At 43.8% G+C, this 20,873-nt stretch overlaps 1 protein-coding gene across 3 annotated transcripts; it reads left to right on the forward strand.

The window, feature by feature from the left end:
• The first annotated feature begins 1,350 nt into the window (after positions 1-1,350).
• Positions 1,351-19,056, forward strand: LOC119967694 (guanine nucleotide-binding protein G(I)/G(S)/G(O) subunit gamma-4). 3 transcript variants are annotated; one of them, XM_038800553.1, is made up of 3 exons: positions 1,351-1,407; positions 14,607-14,733; positions 18,444-19,056. In XM_038800553.1, exons 2-3 carry the CDS (start codon positions 14,647-14,649, stop codon positions 18,570-18,572), a joined length of 216 nt encoding a protein of 71 aa, XP_038656481.1. In that variant the 5' UTR covers positions 1,351-1,407; positions 14,607-14,646; the 3' UTR covers positions 18,573-19,056. The 3 variants fall into 3 exon arrangements, with proteins under 3 accessions (XP_038656481.1, XP_038656480.1, XP_038656478.1); XM_038800552.1 differs by lacking the exon at positions 1,351-1,407 and adding an exon at positions 1,554-1,802; XM_038800550.1 differs by lacking the exon at positions 1,351-1,407 and adding an exon at positions 1,901-2,159.
• The last annotated feature ends 1,817 nt before the right edge of the window (positions 19,057-20,873 follow it).

Here is a 20,873-nt window from a genome sequence, read left to right on the forward strand (position 1 = left end):
AGATGGTGCGACACTTGTGTCATGTCAATCCGTAAACAGGTAACAAAGACTAAACAATTCCACCTCGAGCAGGAGCCACCAAATAAAAATAATAATCTTTATTGTCACAAGTAGGCTTACATTAACACTGCAATGAAGTTACTGTGAAAAGCCCCTAGTCGCCACATCTCGGTGACTGTTCGGGTACAGAGGGAGAATTCAGAATGACCAATTCACCTAACAGCACGTCTTTCGGGGCTTGTGGGAGGAAACCGGAGCACCCGTAGGAAACCCACGCAGACACACGGAGAATGTTCAAACTCCGCACTCCGTTCAATGACTGAAGCCGGGAATCAAACCCAGGACCCTGGCTGTGTGACCATTCACTCCATAGCCGCCACCGGAAGTCTTCAGCCTCAACATTTATATTTGAGTTTCTAAATTTTCCTTCACCCAACCTTTTGTTAATTTAAAGCCATTTTCCCTCTTCTGACCATATTTGCTGGAGCACTTATGTTGAATGCTCTGCCCCTTCATGTCACATTTTGCCCTGCTCTTGCCTTGATTTGATGTTTTTAAGTTTCCGTTCCTCTTTATTCCTTTTGGGCTCTGCTCCGTTTGCTCTTTGCAGGAGCGGGCCACCCTTTAATTTATCTCTTAATTAGATTCAGTTCTTCTAATTGGTTGATAGACCCTATAATTCATCTTGAGTGAAGATGGATGTGATGTATTTGTTCAACACCTTTCCAATGTTCCCTTGATCCCTACCCTTTCCCTGGTTATCCTCATCCTGGTGATATAAATAAATAATCTTTATTGTCACAAGTATGCTTACATGAACACTGCAATGAAGTTACTGTGAAAATCCCCTAGTGGCCACATTCTGGTGCCTGTTCGGGTACACTGAGGGAGAATTCAGAATGACCAATACCCCCAACAAGCACGTCTTTCAGGACTTGTGGGAGGAAACCAGATGAAACCCACGCAGATCACAGAATATCCTGGGGTTTTCCCTACTTTTACCAGTCAGAGCCTTCTCCTATCCCCTTTGCTCTCCTAATTACTTTCTTAAGCTCCACCCTGCACTTTCTGTCCTCCACTAATGCCTCCATTGTGAGAATTTTACTGGAATACCTCAACAGCCTCATGGTTTGTAGGAAACACCATGCTGGGCAGGTTTTTCGTCTGACTCTAATCCAACTGGCAAGCATTGTTGAAATTTAAACCAGGCAGGTTGACTCTGATTAGTCACGGCATTACCCTGTTACCAATGCCTGACAGTTAACTATTGTCACTCATCAACTGGTGCATTCTCCATGGCAACAGCTCCACCCACCAGAGTCCAACCAATCAGAACTCTTGTCCAGTATACATCTGGTGTTTTCCCTTACATCTGGTATTCTTGTGAATTGTCCTGATAAGTGCAAGGTAAAAAGCTTCAACGAAATGTATTTCTTTGCCTGCACTATTGCACAATTGTAATAGCAGTACAGTGTTGGTTGGGGGTTGGGGTTGGGGGAATCTCGGACGGAAAAACGTGTGAGGCGTCAGAGTTCGTGGGTGATTTATGCTGACTGGGGTCCCACGTGGAGAAGAGATTCCCGAGTTGAGCCAACCCCTGTGGAGCGGGAGTGAGACCGGGGGGGAAGCCACAGGGCAGCCGTGCCTGCCCATTGCTGTCTGACAGCACTGTGTGGGCGAAAGCAGCCGGCTCACCCTGGGCGCAGCCAAGGCGGAAGCCGCTGTCAACATTGCAATGCTCCAGCAACCCCCATAGCTTTGGACACGCATCTGCAAAAAAAAAGAAACAACTCACTGACTCGGTATGTGGGACAGTACAAATGGGAGAGGGATTGAGGGAAGATTTGGTATCTTCCCGCTGGTGGGTGTGTGAGCTTCCCCCTCGCTGACAGGTTTGGATTATTCCGGGATGCAGATTCCCCCGGTTTGACTCGCCAGGATCTCCCCTTCCCTCCGCACTGGAGCTGGCGGAGCCGGAGAGAGGGGCGGGCTGAGTGGAGTGAAAGTCATTTGGTTTCTGCCTTGGAGCAGGGGGGGGGAAAGCACGGTGTCGGTGTGAGGGGGAAATGTCCACCATCATGTCGGGCAGCAGCTGAGTGAATGGACCTGGGCTGTCGGTGTTATTTGTGGGACGCGGATTCGGGTGCCAGGCGCCTCGGGTGAGTGTCTTCCGGGAGAGGGGAGCGGGGGTTTGTGTCCTCTCCAGCGAGCTCTGGGCTCCCGGAGCTCATTCCCAGCCTCCCGCCTCGTGCGTTTCATTGTCTGATCCTGAAGCTGTTCACATTCCCACAACAGGAATTCCCGCCCCATCCCTCCGTTCAGCAAACGGGAGGGTGAAAAGCCCACGATGTCAGGGGGTTTGACATGTGGAAGGGGGAGAGATGGCTGGTCTTTTTGGTGGGTTCACGTTGAACAACTTGTGTCGCTGCATCCTCTGATGCTGGACCCTCCTGCTCAACATTTATTGCTGCTTGTTCCAGCATTGCTATCATCTACCCACTGTGCAATTATTACTGCCCCTCTTGTTCTGCTCCTGGTAGTAGCGGGCGCAATGTAGGTAACGAGGCTTTAATGTTCTTTGCGCATCTGGCTCTTGAGTTTGAAATTAATTTCTGAGGGCGAGGAAAGGGAAATATGTGTGCACTTTGGTGAGCCATTATCTGCAATCCAGCAACCCCCAGATCCGGTATAGTACAGGCCTTCTCCACCCAGACCCTGTTCCAGCCTTGCCTCTTCACCAGCCTTAGACAAAAGCATCTCTGTCAATCTTCCGGTTTCCCCACACGAACTAGGTCGGATTCATTGCTTTTAAAGGCTTGTTAGACTAGTTTTGTACCAGTTTAATCCTACAGTCTGGATGTTTCTGAACTGTGAACCCGACAGCCCCCCCCCCATCAGCTGTTATTTTTCAGGGTAGTGAATCATTTCTCAAGGTGATGCCATTTTCCAAGCTAAAATGTTACCTTTTATTCTGTTGGCTTGTTTTTTTGTTACTATTTTTTTTTGCTAATCTTCACAATATCGGTTATTTGCTTACTCTTGTCATAGTTTTCCAGCACCTCCAACCCCTGCCCCCCCCTCCCCCATTTGGCCTCTTGTGCCTGTCCCAGCTGTCGGCACCATCCACAGTTACATTCCTGCACTCTTCCAACAAACCTGGATTGGTTTTTTTCCCTTTTAAAATATTTAAATGAGTGGTGGGTACAATAATAAATCAGATGAAAAAGTAAATGGGAGTGGATGCAAGCCAGGATAGGGAGAGTGAAAATAGGAGATGAATACTTTGACTGAAAAGATGTTTTGAGGTTTTTCAAGAGGTGCCATCACTTTGGGATGGAGTCCTAGAGAGTAGAGCGGAGGCGGTTGATGACACGGCCATTTATCATGGAGTACACTTCTGTCACAATTTTAGAATTTTACCAGATAGTTAAGCTCACAATAACAAACTACAAAGAGTAGTTGAGGCATAGATGCCTTTAATGAGATGCATGAGGAAAAGGAAACTACTGCTATGTTCAGAGAGTGAGGTGAAATGCTCTTGTGATACATGAAGACCACCACAGACCAGTTAGGCTGAATGGCCTCTTCTTTCTATGCTGTACATTCTATGTAATTCCTTTTTAAAAGCGATTATAGATTTGAATTTCACCAACATTTCTACTTGGACATAATAATCCTCCATGTGAAAACAAACTCCCAATCTTTTCCGTTGTTCTTGTCAGAGATCACCTTAAATTGATTCCCTCTAGTTAGCTACCCAATCCCTAACCAGTGGAAAAAGGTTTCTCTGTTTAGCTTTTCAAAATCCCTCATCTGATCTTTTAAACCTTCTTTCTTCTAATAAATCCCAGTTTTTATCATAACCAATACTTCCCATCAATGAGATTGTTGTAGGTGAATCTCTTTGCATCCTCTCCACAGCTTTGACATCCTTCCTAAAGAAAGGCGCCTACAACTGGAGACAATATTTTCCAACTGTTTGCAGTAACATAGCATCTCGAAGGCAGTAAAATGTCCCACGGTTCTTTCGATCAATCAAAAGTTGATAATGAGACACTTGAGGAGCTGTCAAGACAGATGAGCAAAAGCTTGGTCAAGATAAAGCTTCGGGAGCATCTTAATGGGGAGAGAGGTGGAGTGTAAGGTGAATCTCTCAAGTTAGGCTAAAGGAACTGTTGCCAGTGATGCAGCGATGGAAATTGGAGACATTCAAGAGGTCAGCAAGCACAGAGGTAATGGGTGAGCAGGACACAGTGCGTGTTAGGAGATGAGAAGCAGGCTTTTGGATGGGTTTAGGTTTATGGAGGGTGGTAAATGGGATGCTGGCTAGGAAAGCGTTGGAACAGTTGGGTCTGGAATAAAGGAAAGGGTGAGGGTTTCAGCAACAGATGGGATGAAGCAGTGTAGGAATGTGGAAAATTGAGATGCAGAAGTAAATAATTTTGGTAACAGAGTTCATGGGGTTGGAATGTTAGTACAGGGCAAAGTAGAACATCAAGGTTACAAATTGTTTGGTTCAGTCTTGGAAAATAGCTAGCGAGAGTGATGCAGTTGGTGGCTCAGTATCAGAGACAATAGCTTGTAACTGTTTAGCTCAGGTTTGACATTACCTTATCTTGTTTCACTATTTCTAAAACTTTAGGATCCACTGTTTTTATCAGAATCGTATTAACTTGTCTTCTTAATTTTACAGCATATCTGAAATCCCTAAGTGTTTCTTAATAGGTGGGAAGACAAATGATGAGGAAGACTAAAAGAGAGGGATATAGGTTAGGTGAGTGGGCAAAAACTTGGTAGATGGAATATAGTGTCGGAAAATATGAAGCTCTGAACTTTGGTGGGAAGAATAAAGGTGCTGAATATTATTTAAATGAAGAAAAATGGCAGAAAACTGCAGCACAAGGGATTTGGGGGTCCCCTTGCATAAATCAGAGAAAGCTGACATTCAATATCAGGTAATTGGGAAGGCAAATATTGCCCTTTATTTCAAAGAGAATGGAGTATAAAAATAGGAAAGTCTTGCTAAAACTATACAAGGCGCTAGTAAGATCACACTTGGAATACTGTGAACAGTTTTAGTCCAAGGTAAAATATACTGGCATTGGAGGCAGTCCAGAGAATGTTCACTAGGTTGATTCCTCGGTATGGAAGGATCTTCTTATGAGGAGAGGTTAAGTAGGTTAGCCTGTACTCATTGGAGTTTAGAAGAATGAGAGGCGACCTTATTGAGACATATTGGATTCTCAGGGACTTAACCTGGTAGATGCTAAGAAGATGTCTCCTGTTGTGGATGAGTCTAGGATCAGAGGGCCCAGAGTAAGGAGTCAGCCATTTAAGACCCAGATGAGGAGGAATTTTTTCTCTGAGGGTAGCGAATTTGTGGAATTCTTTACCGCAGAGCGCTGTAGAGGCTGGGTCGTTAAGTTGAGATAGACATATTTTTAATCAGTAAGGAAATCCAGGGTTATGGGATATGGTGGGAAAGTGGAGTAGAGGAATACATAATATAATCTTTATTAGTATCACAAGTACGTTTACATTAATACTGTAACAAAGTTACTGTGAAAAGCCCCTAGTCGCCACACTCCGGCATCTGTTCGGGTACACTGAGGAAGAATTCGGAATGTCCAATTCCCTAACAACACGTCTTTCGGGACTGTGTGAGGAAACAGGGACAACCATATGAAACCCATGCAAACACGGGGAGAACGTGCAGACTCCATACAGACAGTGACCCAAGATGGGAATTGAATCCGGGACCCTGGCGTTGTGAAGCAACAGTGTTAACCATCGTGCTATCGTGCCGCCCTTAGATCAGCCATGATCTCACTGAATGGTGGAGCAAACTCGATGGGCCAAATGGACTACTTCTGCTCCCGTGTCTTATGGTTTCTCTATTCCTCTTTTAAAAGTTACACAATTTCATGTTTATTTCATCACATCGTGATGAAGAATGAATCATCTTGCATAAATTTTATGAAAGGTAATGTCACCATAGTCCCAGATGACCATAGGCTGTTTTCCCCTTTAAAGGGGGAGAGCTGACTGGTGGTGATTTAACCTGAAGGTCACCACACCTCAGGTGAGGGGCAAGTTTGACAAGGCGGGCCTTCATGAATAACCACCGCTGGTACGGTGCTGCTAGCCTCACTCTGCAACACAAACCAGCTGTCTCTCTGCAACTTCCAATTTGGATATTTTATCTCCTTTTATTCTTTCTTAAAATAAATTTAGAGTACCCAATTATTGTTTTTCAATTAAGGGCCAATTTAGCGCGGCCCATCCACCTAACCTGCAAATCTTTGGGTTGTGCGGGTGAAACCCACACAGACGCAGAGAATGTACAAACTCCACACAGACAGTGACCCAGGGCCGGTATTCGAACCCGGGTCCTCAGCGACACAGTCCCAGTGCTAACCAGTGTGCCACATGCCACCCCAATGATCTCCTTTTATAACACGTAAGTTTGAGTCAAGTTTTCATAAATACACAGTAAAGGGAGCACATGAATTGGATCTGAGCAGAGTCAGGAAATTGTGTGTAAACTCTAGGCCCAGGAATGCTCTCTGCTTACAGCTGCTGTTGGGCGACACGGTAGCACAGTGGTTAGCACTGTTGGATTTGGACATTCTGAATTCTCCCTGTGTACCCAAACAGGCGCCAGAATGTGGCGACCAGGGGCTTTTCACAGTCACTTTTACATAGAATTACATAGCATTTACAGTGCAGAAGGAGGCCATTCGGCCCATCGAGTCTGCACCGGCTCTTGGAAAGAGCACCCTACCCAAGGTTAACACCTCCACCCTGTCCCCATAACCCAGTAACCCCACCCAACACTAAGGGCAATTTTGGACACTAAGGGCAATTTATCATGGCCAATCCACCTAACCTGCACATCTTTGGACTGTGGGAGGAAACCGGAGCACCCGGAGGAAACCCACGCACACACGGGGAGGATGTGCAGACTCCACACAGACAACGACCCAAGCCGGAATCAAACCTGGGACCCTGGAGCTGTGAAGCGATTGTGCTATCCACAATGCTACCGTGCTGCCACTTCATTGCCGTATTAATGTCAGCCTACTTGTGACAATAAAGATTATTATTATTATTGTCCAACAGGTAATTCAGGGGCAACGTCTTCACCAAGAGAGGTTGATTTGCTACCACCGGGTGTGGGTGAGACAAATGATGTAGATGCATTTAAGCTGAAGCTAGATTGAGAGATCAAGGAATCAAAGGATATGCTGAAATTGTTGGATGGAATAGGATGTGAGGAGACTCATGTGGACCATAAGCTGTGGAATATACTAGATTTTTTTTCATTCATGGAACGTGCATGTTGCTAGCTAGGCCAGCATTCATTGCCTATCCCCAGTTGCCCTTGAGAAGATAGTAATCAGCTGCCGTTGTGAACTGCTGCAGTTCTTGTAGCATAGGTACACCTAGAGTGCTGTTAGTTCCAGGATTTTGACCCAGCGTTACTGAAGAAACACTGATATAATGCCACAGCAGTATATCTATGATTTGGAGCTTGCAGGTGGTGGTTTTCCCATATGTCTGCTGCCCTTGTCTTCGAAGGTGAGAGAGGTCACAGGTTTGAAAGCTGTTGTCGAAGAAACCTTGGTAAGGGACATAGAATCCCTACAGTGCAGAAAGATGCTATTCAGCCCATCAAGTCTGCACTGACCTCTGAAAGAACATGCTACCTAGTCAACTCCCAACCCGTAACCCCACCTAACCTGAACACTAAGGGGCAATTGAACGTGGCTAATCCACCTACTCTGCAAATCTTTGGACTGTGGGAGGAAACCCACGCAGGCAAGGGGGGGAAGTGCAACTCCACACAGACAGTCACCCAAGGCCGGAATTGAACCTGGGGCCCCGGTGCTGTGAGGCAGCAGTACTAACCATTGTGCCACCGTGAGGTGCTTCAGTGTATCTTGTATTTTGTATATACACTGCAGCCCACAGTGCTCAGTGGTGGAGACAGTGAATGTTTTAGGCATTGGATGGGATGCCAATCAAGCAGGCTTCTTGGTTATGAATGATGTTGAGCATTTTCTGATGTTGGACCCACACTCATCTAGGCGAGTGGAGAGTATTACATCGCACTGTTGACTTGTGCCTTGTAGCTGGTGGACAGGCTTTGAGGATTCAGGAAGTCAGTCAATTGGCACCTGGTCTTTTAGCCACAGTATTTATGTGGCTGGTCCAGTTAGGTTTCTGGTTATTAGTAGGGAAGGTAATTGGATCTCTTGTTGGAGATGTTCATTCACTGGCATTTGTGTGGTACAAATGTTACTCAACACTTGTTGATCTCCAGTTGTCTAGCTCTTTCTGGATCTTGACACAGGACTGTATCATTACCAGAGCGTCCACAGTATTTTGCTCATTATCTGAGTTATTGTGGGTGGAACTGAACACTGCACAAATATCCCCATTTTTGACCTTCTGATGGAAGATTGATGAAGAAGCTGAAGTTGGCTGGGCCTAGGACACTACCATGAGGAATTCCTGCAATGATGTCTAAGGCCTGAGATTATTACCCCGAACAATCACAGCCGTATTCCTTAATACAAGTTATGACTCCAACCAGTTTTCTTCTTGATTCCCATTGACTTTAATTTTATACGGTCTCCTTGATGCCAAATTCGATCAAATGCTGCCTTAGAAGTCTATCTCACCTCTGCAGTCTGTCTAGAAAAAGAATGTAATGATATCTGGAGTCAAGCAATCCCAGTGAAATCCAAAAAATGTGCATTGATATGCAGCTTATTGGAAAGTAAATGTTGCTTTATAGCACTGTCAACGATACCCTCCATAATTCTGCTGATAATTGAGAGTATGCTGATGGAGTGGTTTGTCTGGCATTTTGCAAGCAAGACACGACTGGGAAAATTTCCACTTTGTTAGTTAGATACCAGTGTTGTAGCTGTTCTGGAACATCTTGGCTAAAGGGGTTACTCGTTCTAGAGCACAAACCTTCAGCAATACAATAAAGATGTCATCAGGGCCTATATCCACTGTTGTGTCCAATGCACTCCGCTGTTTCTACATATCAGAAGGGGTAAATCAAATTGGTGAAAGATGGTGACAAATACTTCAACCTTGCCTTTCGCCCTCACGTGCTGGCTCCACCATTATTGAGTATGGATTATTCATGAAGTCTCTTCCCCCTAATAGTTGATTAATTGTCCATAATCATTAACAACTGGATGTTACAGATCTGCAGAGCTTTGATCTGACGTGGTGGTTGTGATATACTTAGCTCCGGCTATAAGACTGTTAGCTCTGACTATAGAATGCTGCTTCTGCTATGTAGCATGCATGTAGTCATAGCACAGTGGGTAGCACTGTTGCTTCACAGCTCCAGAGTCCCATGTTCGATTCCCGGCTTGGGTCACTGTCTGTGTGGAGTCTGCATAGGTGCTATTAGGTAATTTGGACATGCTGAACCCTCCCTCTGTGTACCCGAACGGGCGTCAATGTGGCAACTAGGGGCTTTTCACAGTAACTTCATTGCAGTGTTAATGTAAGCCTACTTGTGACAATAAAGATTATTATTATTAGTCCTGTGTTGTACTTTGCCAGGTTAGCACCTCACTTCCAGATATGTCTGATGCTGCTCCTGAAACGCCTCACTGAACCAGGCTTGGTTCCTGGTTTAATGGTAGATTAAGGTATTTGTCAAGCTGAGGTTACAAATTGTAGTTGAATAGAATTCTGCTGCTGTTGATGATGCAAGGTGCCTCATTGATCAGTTTGGAACTGTCAGGTCTGTTCTGAATCTATCCCATTAGGCAGGGCAGTATTACCACAGCACAATGGAGCATATTCTCATGGCTGGCTGGGGGCGAATGGCCTGTTTCTGTGCTGTAAATTTTATGTACTTGTATTTAAATTACAGTTTATTACTGCAATAAAGAACAGAAAGGGGTATTAATCTGAATTTTAACTTGGCTTTAGTTTGAATTAATCCTCTTACCATTTTGTGGAGAGCAAGAGGGAGCTGGTTCTCAATGCTGACAGTTCTGAGGAACTGTCGAGCTTTCATCACAAGAAAGCAGATCCAATTGGAACTAATCTGCAGCCCCATCATCTGAAACCTTTAGGGCACTAGTTCTTGATGCACTGATAAAAGGTTATTTAAAAAAAAATCAAAGCTAATGGCAGACTCCAGCAGAGCTACACGCCCAGCAAGTGATTCTTCCCCCTCACATGATCCTCTTCCCTGTGGTGTTAATTGCCTCTCCTGACTTTAACATGATTCGGGCAGATGTTTCCTTTGAACATTTTTGGTGCCCGTTTTAAGCTGACAGTAATTATCAAATCTGCAGACTCGATGTCCTACAGGGATGCGGAGGGAAACTGTGGAACCCAGAAAAGGGCACATTCAACAAAAAGCATGCAGGTCTTCCGAAACTGGTCTTGCCACAGATTTACTGTTAGAATAGGACTATATATAATATATATATACTGGTTCATATATAGAATATACAGTGCAGACAAGAAGCCAACTGGTCCATTCCTGTGTTTATGATTCACACAAGCCTCCCACCCTTCAGAGAACCTCATCAATGAATGGCATGTTTCAGATACAGTCAATAGTCGAGTGAACTAGTCACAGACACCTAATTTCAGGTTCAAAGCCCAAGCTTTTGAAAAAAATATCTTGATGTAATATTTGGAAGGGTGACGGGTGGGCACAGAGTATGGTGGGTTCACTGACCTAAACAGGCAAAAGAATGGCCTCTTGGTGTGAAAAAGAGCAGTTAAGAACTAGGAGCAGGAGTAGGCCATCTGGCCCACTCAAGCCTGCTCAGCCATTCAATAAGTTCATGGCTGATCATTTTGTGGACTCGGCTCCACTTACCCACCCGCTCACCATAACCCTTAATTCTTTTACTGTTCAAAAATCTATCTTTGCCTTAAAAACATTCAACGAGGTAGCCGCAACTGCTTCACTGAAGGGAATTCCACAGATTCACAACCCTTTGGGTGAAGAAGTTCCTCCTCAACTCAGTCCTAAATTGTCTCCCCTTTATTTTGAGGCTATGCCCCCTAGTTCTAGTTTCACCCGCCAGTGGAACCAACCTCCCTGCTTCTATCTTAACAATTCCCTTCATGTTATATGTTTCTGTAAGATCCCCCTTATTCTTCTAAATTCCAATGAGTACAATCCCGTTCTACTTGGTCTCTCCTCATAAACTAATCCTCTCAACTCTGGGATTAACCTAGTGAATCGCCTCTGCACCCCCTCCACTACCAATATATCCTTTCTCAAGTAAGGAGACCACAACTATACACAGTACTCCAGGGGTGGCTTAACCAGCACCCTATACAGCTGCAACGTAACTTCCCTGCGTTTAAACTCCATCTCTCTAGCAATGAAGGACAAAATTCCATTTGACACTTAATTACTTGCTGCACCTGCAAACCAACTTTTTGTGATTCATGCACAAGGGCACCCAGGTCCCTCTGCACAACAGCATGCTGCAATTTTTTACCATTTAAATAATAGTCCATTTGCTGTTATTCCTACCAAAATGGATGGCCTCACATTTATCAACATTGAACTCCATCTGCCAGACCCATGCCCACTGAAACTATCTATATCCTTCTGCAAACTTTACGTCCTCTACACACTTGGCTCTACCATTCATCTTAGTGTCATCTGTGAACTTTGACTCATTACACTTGGTCCCCAAATCCAGATCATCTATGTAAATTGTGGACCCAACACTGATCCCTGAGGCACACCACTAGCCACTAATCGTCAACCAGAAAAACACCCATTTATCCCCACTCTTTGCCTTCTGTCAGTTAACCAATCCTCTAGCCATGCTAATACATTACCTCTGACACCATGCGCCTTGAGCTTCTGCGGCAGCCTTTTGTGTGGCACCTTGTCGAATGTCTTCTGGAAATCCAAATACACCCATGTCCACCACGCTCGTAATGTCCTCAAAGAATTCCACTAAATTAGTCAAATGAACCCATGCTGTGTCTACCCAATGGAACAATTTCTATTCAGATGTTTTGCTCTTCCTTAACGATAGAAGTTAACCTAACCGGCCTATAGTTACCCGCTACATCCTTTTTTAAACACTGGCGTCACATTTGCTGTTTAGCAATCTGCTGGAACCCGCCCCAGAATCCAGTGAATTTTGGTAAATTAGCACAAGCGCATTTGCTATTTCCCCCACCACCTCTTTTAGTAGCCTGGGATGCATTCCATCAGGACCAGGAAACTTGTCTACCTTTAGCCATTAGCTTTCCCAACACTACCTCCTTAGTAACAGTGATCGTTTCTTGGTTCTCACCTGCTATAGCCTCTTTGCCAACAGTTTTTTGGCATGTTATTTGTGTCTTCCACTGTGGGGGAAAAAAACCTGTTCAGTTCCTCAGCCATTTCCTCATTTCCCATTATTAAATCCCCCTTCTCATCCTCGAAAAGACCAATGTTTACCGTAGCTACTCTTTTTCATTTTATATATTTGTAGAATCTTTTGCTATCTGTTTTTATATTTTGAGCTAATTTACTCTCAATCTTACTTTTCTTTCTAGCATTTTTCATGGCTTTCTGTTGACCTTCAAATATTTTCCTAATCCTCTAGTTTCCCACTAATCTTTGCCACTTTGTATGCCTTTTCTTTCAATTTGATATCCTTCTTTATTTTAGAGTACCTAATTCTTTTTCCCCAATTAAGGAACAATTTAGTCTGGCCAATCCACCTACTCTGCACAGCATTTTGGGTTGTGGGGGCGAAACCCACGCAGACACGGGGAGAATGTGCAAACTCCACACGGACAGTGACCCAGAGCCGGGATCGAACCTGGGACCTCGGCGCCATGAGGCAGCAATGCTAACCACTGCACTTCCGTGCCACCCACTATTTCCTTAGATATCCATTGCTGATTATCTTGCTTCCTACAGTCCTTCCTTTTCTGAGCACAGAAAAATCTGTTTGAAAGTCCTCCACTGTTCCTGAATTGTCCCAACACAAAATCTTTGCTCCCAATCTACCCTAGCCAACTCCTCCCTCATCCCATTGTAGTCTCGTTTGTAAAGAGGTAGGATGGGCTGCAAGTTCGATGCTGAAGCGTGCAATTATGTTTATTAACTTCTTCCTGTGTTACCATCTATTTTGACGAGAGAAAGGCAACAAAGATTTAAGATCTGAAATCTAAAAGCCGGATTCTTTTGGACTTCTTTGTTCCCTGTGACATTCTTGATATGGTCCATGGTTAACAGCTCCAGCTCCACAGTGATGTCTGTGTGCAGCTCTCGACAGGAAAGGAGTGGGAGCTGGTTCAATTACTTTTGGCTTTCTTTCTGGCCATCTCCACGGAACAGATAGCACCTACATGTTATCCCTCTGTGAGGCGAGTCACATCAGCAGTCAGTAGGAAACCTTCATGAAGTCATAGCATTGACAAGTCTGTCCAACATATAAATATTTTCCAAAAAAAAAGTCTGTCCCACACCTCACCTGGGCTTTAAAGATGAAAGAGATCCATTTTTAAAAGCAGATTTGAATTTTTCTCTGAGTTTTCAACTCTGGTGTTCTGTGATCCCTCAGTGGGTTACAACTCCAGCATTGCAACGCCCAGAGGCCATTCAGCCCATTATGTACATTGTTTTCTCTTTTCCAGAAGAATCCAAATCTAATCTTGGCTCTTTGCCCAGAGCTTTGTATCTCTTTGTTTTAAATATGACCCACTTTTCCCTTCAAAGATGCATTGGTCCCTGTCTCAACCACTCTGTGGTAAAACATTCCCTGCTCAAACAGCTCTGGGTTATTAAAAAAAACTCTCTTCCGATTACGGACTCCCTGACCTACGGAAATAGCTTTCTCTCCTGTGCATCCCATCAAAATCCTTCATGCTGTCAGTTTTTATCCAGCTCTGCTCCACAAACTTTGCAGTAACTTTGGTTAATGTGATTGGCGTAATTTCACATCTTTTCCCTTCCCCTGGAGCATATTGCAAAAGTAGTAGCAGGATTCACCGGCTGAATAACCACCTTTTATACCGGCCGATATGGCAGCTAATCTGATACGTTTTTTATGTGCTTCCACAACCAATATGAAATGAAATGAAAATCGCTTATTGTCACAAGTAGGCTTCAAATGAAGTTACTGTGAAAAGCCCCTAGTCGCCACATTCTGGAGCCTGTTTGGGGAGGCTGGTACGGGAATTGAACTGTGCTGCTGGTCTGCCTGGGTCTGCTTTAAAAGCCAGTTATTTAGCCCAGTGTGCTAAACCAGCACATGAGGGCAGAGGGATCTACCATACACGATGCATATGAGAATCCGAGTGGATGTCATCCCAGAATTCAGAGCTTGAACTCCAGTTTCCACTCACCAGGCTGCATCTTCTGACTCAGCAGCAAAGGGAGACTTTAAACCATTTAGATTGAAAATTGAGCCAGAGAATTAAATTACAGTGCAATGATCCACTCCCATCAGCTAATCCCTGATTCAATATGGGTTGATTTTGAAAACTGTCTGGTAAATAACAGTATTAACTTTCATGTGTAAATATCTGAGGGAATGCAATTTAGATTGACGTCTCAACATTTTACATCCCTTGAACTTCAGGGCATGTGATTTGATTTGAAAGTTTACAGAGTGACAGGAAATGTCGAACAACAGCACAGCCAGTATTTCTCAGGCCAGAAAAGCAGTAGAACAGCTGAAGATGGAAGCCTGCATGGAAAGAATGAAGGTGAGCGGTACTTTCTAAAGATTCACAGTTGGCAACTTTAGACGGGTAACAGTTCTGAGACATTTTGTAAGGAATTGTTTTTTTCAATGATGATATGAGGGGTGATTGTCTTTGCATTCATATTTTAAGATAGTCAACATCAAGAGGCTGCTGACAATCAGCAGTTCTCCTTCATTATATTGTCCAGCATGTCCCCCATCCCCTACCTGGCTGCCACCTCACCCACTGAAATCTCTTTCCTGATCATCTGCCCCAGCCTTCAAAACCTCCCTAGGATTCTCCTGGTCCTCTCTTTTTATTTTACACTCCCCAACACCCTTCACCTGAGCTCAGTGCCTATCCATCTCCTTGTAGGAAATGAGTGTGGTTGAAATGTAAGTAGTTGTTTGGGAATTACTCAGGCCCAGTTTTCTGACAAATCTGGGCGGATGTATTCCTGGAGATTTCATCAAATGATTTTCTGCCGATTGCCCACCCCCATAAGCCTTTTATCCCCCATAACCGATAGTTTTATAACTAAAGAAATGGCGTTCACAGAAAATGGAAAGACAAAATCAACTTTTTAAAAAAGAAATTTAGAGTACACAATAATTTGTTTTCCATTAAAGGGGTAATTTAACGTGGCCAATCCACCTAAACTGCACCTCTTTTTTTTATAAATGTTTTTATTGGGTTTTTGAACAAGGTATAATTACCGTTATGTACACAGAATAAGAAACATATATCTATATATATATATATACACATATTTAGAAGTGAAGGGCATACCCCAACATAGAATACAATAAAATATGAAATAGACTAACTGGTGGGGTACTGTGCACCAGCTCGACAGCGGCAGCTCTGTGCATCTGGCCAAATTATTTACACAACCTGCACATCTTTGGGTTGTGGGGGTGAAACCCACGCAGACATGGGGAGAATATACAAACTCCTCACGAACAATGACCCAGATTCAAACCCTGGTCCTCAGAACCACAGTCCCAGTGCTAACCACTGCACCACATGCCGCCAAAAACAACTTTATGATATCCCTCTGATCATTCTCCTGGGTATTTTTGTTCAGTGTGCCCAGAAGATCAATGTTTAACTCCTGGAGGTTCCAGGACTATCCTGGAAGGTTGTCAAATCAATACTAGCTACAGAGAGAAAAACAAATCAGACCACTGGGTTGGATGCAAAGCACAGGAGTGCCAGTGACTCATAGGTTCTTTCCGTGTCTCATTTGGATGGTAATGACACAGCATTTAATGATATATTACTGTACTCATTAACACCATATATCTTACACTAGGCTACGGTTGAATGCAGGCATTTCAATACAATGGTACACCCACCAGGCAATTCAACAGGGAGAGAAAATAATCTCAAAAAAATGAAACCACTTCAGAATACTTTCCGCATTAACCCTCCCTGGTTGTTTGATAAAGACGGTCTTTAGTTCTCATGGCTAAATAAAGAGATTTTACGGCCAACTCTTGCCTCTGCAATTTTGAAACTCTCCAAAAAGAGCAGTAAACATTTTAATTAGATGCTTTCAGGCTGCCAGAAGTCTACACTGCCTGTGATAGTCTTTTAGTTGCCTGGCATGACACCTCCTCCCAGGCCCTGGCTACATTTGATTTGCTCCCATTAGGAGCTGACAGACTCTTATTATCAGATGACAATGGGGCTCAGAACAGGGTGGTTGCAAATAGGCGCACAGAACATGCAACACAGAAAGCTGCATCCTTTCAGAGAAACAATTGGCATTAATTGTTTCGAGGAGAAGGTTTTCCTACTGTCACTGAAGCTTCCAGGATAATTATAGAGGAGCTCCCAGAATTTTGCAGGCTTTTAAAATCAACAATCTCCATCCGTTTTTTACGCCAGAATGAAAGCAAAATAAGTTTTTGTGAATGTTGCCCAACAGACTAATCTGCTCCACCTCACACTGACTGTCAGTGTGGCATTTTTACACATTAACACCTCAAATTTAAGATGCTCATCCTCATGTTCAGATCTATCCACCGCCTCCCCATTCCCTAATTTTGTAATCTCTCTCCACCACTACAACCTTCGAAGATCTTGCCTGGGCCCGATTTCCTTTGTCCCACCATTGGTAGCTGTCCCTTCATCTACTGATACCTAATTTCATAACTCCTTCCCTTAACCGCTCTGCCTGTCTCGTCTCCTACAAGACACTCTTAAAACCTTCTTCTTTGACCATCGCACAGTCCTTGTGGAAATGGGATCCCATCTTCAAAATGAAAATATATGCCATTGTATTGGGCGCCACTACCTTCATACTAAATGGGATAGTTTTAGATCAGATCTAAAAGCTCAAACTGGGCATCCCAGAGGTGCTGTGGGCCATCTGCAGATTTGTATTTCAACAGAATCTGTAACTTCCTGGACTGGCACATTCCTCACTCTGCCATCATCAGCAATCGGGACTGACCCCGGTTCAAAGAGGACAGCATGCCAGGAATCACGTCAGGCATGTCTAAAAGTGAAATGCCAATCTGACGAAGCTGCAAAACAGGCATGAATGCTCAGCAGTATATTACCGACAGATAAGCAATCCCATAACAAGCAGATCAGGTTAAAGCTCTGCAATCTTGCCACATTATGTCATCAGTGGTGGTGAACATTTAATGCGAGGGGGGAAGTTCTACAAACATCCCCATCTTCAATTATGAGACAGCCCAACACATCAATGCAAAAGACCAGGCTGAAGTGTTTGCAACCATCTTCAACCAGAAATTATGAGTGGATGATCCATTTCTCCTACGGGGGTCCCTAGCATCACAGGTGCCAGTCTTCAGTCAATTTGATTCACTCCCAAGTGATATCTAGAAATGGCTGAACCCACTGGATACAGCGAAGGCTTTGGGCCCTGACAACATTTTGACTTTAGTACTAAAGAATTGCACTTCAGAACTAGCCGGGCGCCTAGCCAAGCTGCTCCAGTACAGCTAGAACACTGGTGTCTACCAGGCAATGTGAAAAATTGCCTAGTCCAAAAGGTATTTCCTGTCCATAAAAAAGCAAAACAAATGCAATCTGGCTGACTACTGCCTCTTCAGTTGACTGTCTGTCATCGTTAACATCGTTAAAGTGATGGTAGGTATTACTGACAGTGCTATCAATTACCTGCTCACTTATGTTCAGTTTGGGTTCCGCCAGGGCTACTTACCTCATTACTGCGTCGGTTCAATGTGGACAATATAATTGACTCGGTGAGGCGAGAGTGACTGCCCTCAATATCACTGATGGAGTGCAGCAGTTCCATAGGGTGGATCTTTTTCAAACAAAAAATTAGAGTACCCAATTCTTTACTTTTCCAATTAAGGAGTAATTTTGGGGTGGCCAATCTACCTATCCTGCACATCTTTGGGTTGTGGGTGTGAGACCCACACAGATGTGGTGATAATGTGTAACCTCCACACTGACCGTGACCTGGATCGTGCCCGGGTCCTTGGTGCCGTGAAGCAGCAATGCTAACCACTGCGCAACCGTGCTGCCCAACCACCAGCACATTGATGACAATTGGAGAGAGGCAATAAATGATGGCCTTGTCAATGATGGCCTTGTCAATGATACTCGTGTGTAACATGATTAAAAACAAAAAGGTACAGTAATGAGAGCCGTTTATCGTCAGCATACTCTCCTCCACATCACTCAAGTAAAACTATTCCTAACACTGGTCTTTCTTTGGCATGCTCTAGGTGTCAAAGGCATCAGCCGACCTGATGGCTTACTGTGACGCTCACCTTAGAGATGATCCACTCATCGCCCCACTGCCTGCTTCTGAAAACCCATTCAGGGAGAAGAAGTTCTTCTGCATCATCCTCTGACAACACGTGGAAATAGTGGGGGGGTGGGAGGGAGTGAGGCAAGAAGCACTGTGTACAAACAGAAGATCACAGGCGTCGGGAATGTCACATGTGCATGCTGTAATTATTGCTCCAGTTCTAGGGGAATGAACCGTATTGAGTGTTTTACTTTGATCATAGTTTGACAGCACAAACTTGTGTCAGTTGCACAATCACAAAAGGATTTAACAGTAACTTAAATTTTTTAAAACAAATGTAGGTATTTAGATGACTTTTTCTAACTAGACTGTTTAATGTTTTGTATGTTGAATATAAAATGTTATAAGCACAATCGCCTGGTGGCAACAGGAAGTAGTAGTGGCTTTGGAGAGAAGTACAACCATTCTATTTTTACACAGTGAAGACAGAACAGAACTGAATGTGCATGCAGAGACATGGGTTCAAAGACATTTGCTCTGAAGCCAAACTATGGTTCAGGAACAAAAGTGACTTATTTGAAGAAAAATATTATATTCATATTAATGCATCCCAATTAATTTTGCCATGGTATTGACATGCTTCCTAATCTAATATTTCCAAAGCTAAAACAATAATCGTATATATCAAAGAGGTTGGGGTATAAATGCATGCCGAAAATACTAGTGGGACTTTACACAGCACCGAATTAAGACAATTCAATCCAACTAGTCCAAGCCAGTGTTTATGCTGAACACGTGCCTACTCCCACTTTACTTCACCTCCCCCATTTTTCTTCAGCTGTTAGCATATCCTTCTATTCCTTTCTCTGTCATGTACATATCCAGGCTCCATTTAAATCTATCTATACTATTTGCCTCAACTACCCCTTGGGTTCACAAGTTGCATATTCTAACTTCTCCAGGTAAAGAATGTTCTCCTGAATTCCCAACTGGATTTATTAGTGATTACCTTATATTTATGGCCCCTAGTTTTGGTCTTTTCAACAAGTGGAGCATGATTCGGTAACCTCGCTTTTCAAAAACTTCCAGCCTGTTCAGCCTTTCTCAATAGTTATACTGAAAAATCCTGACAGTTACCAGAGATTAATCAGACTGTTGGGAAACTTGGAAACCTCTGATCCAACTACTTTTGCCCTGTCACAAAGACTACTTGTTTCCATCAACGTACCATCCTCAAACTCCCACCTGTCTAAGCTCATCTGCTGCTGAAACCCTCAACCATGCATTTGTTGCCCTGGACTTGACTATTCCAATGCTCCCTTGGTCAGCCTCCCACTCTCAACCCTCTATAAACCTGAGGTCATCCAAAACTTTGCCGGTGTCCTACTTGTACCAAGTCCTGTCCATCCATCAGCCTTTCTGCTCACTGAACAACATTTGTTTCCCGATTAAGCAGCATCTTAATTTTAAAATTTTCACCTTTGTTTTCAAATTCCACGAGGGCCATACCCTTCCTGTGTAATCTCCTCCACCTCCACAATCCTCAGATTTTTACACCCCACCCCCTAATTCTAGCCACTTGAGCATCCCTGATTTCAATTCTTCCAATATTCATGCCTCTGCCTTCAGTCTCAAGACCGTAAGCTCCGAAATTCTCTTCCTAACCTCTCTCTCTCCATTTTAGTATACTCCTGAAAATATACCCCTGAACAAGCTTTTGATCAGCTGCCCTAATACATCTTTTGGTTTCAAATTTTCTTTGACGTTGCTCTTGTGAAGTGTGTTCGGATGTTTGTTGATACAAATTGTCTGAATCAGGAATTGATTCCAGGAAAAGGTTCCAACTTAACTATATGTAGGCAGGCCAGCACGGTGGCCTAGTGGTTAGCACAACCGCCTCACGGCGCTGAGGTCCCAGGTTCGATCCCGGCTCTGGGTCACTGTCCGTGTGGAGTTTGCACGTTCTCCCCGTGTCTGCGTGGGTTTCGCCCCCACAACCCAAAAATGTGCAGAGTAGGTGGATTGGCCACACTAAATTGCCCCTTAATTGGAAAAAGTAATTGGGTAATCTAAATTTAAAAAAAAAAAAAAAAAACTATATGTAGGCTCACTTTTGGGTGAGGTTGGTATGTTCAAAATAATTAATTTCACATTTGGGGCATCACATGGTGACAATATGTAGAAAAACTGCAATTGTGTAAATTGTCCTCCATTCCTCGAGAGAGAGATGGTCTCCAATGATTTCTGCCCAATTTCCTGAATGTAACATACCCATGTAGGATGGCGTGTGAGAATGTTGTGATATGAAATCTATTCTAGGAGTGACGGGAACTTGAAAGCTCGGGAATGTTGAAGGGTCAGGTATCACAGTTTTCATTAATGATAGAATAAGTTCTGTTTTCCA

This window comes from Scyliorhinus canicula, chromosome 6 (assembly GCF_902713615.1).
Source record: "Scyliorhinus canicula chromosome 6, sScyCan1.1, whole genome shotgun sequence".
Classification (NCBI taxonomy): Eukaryota; Metazoa; Chordata; class Chondrichthyes; order Carcharhiniformes; family Scyliorhinidae; genus Scyliorhinus; species Scyliorhinus canicula.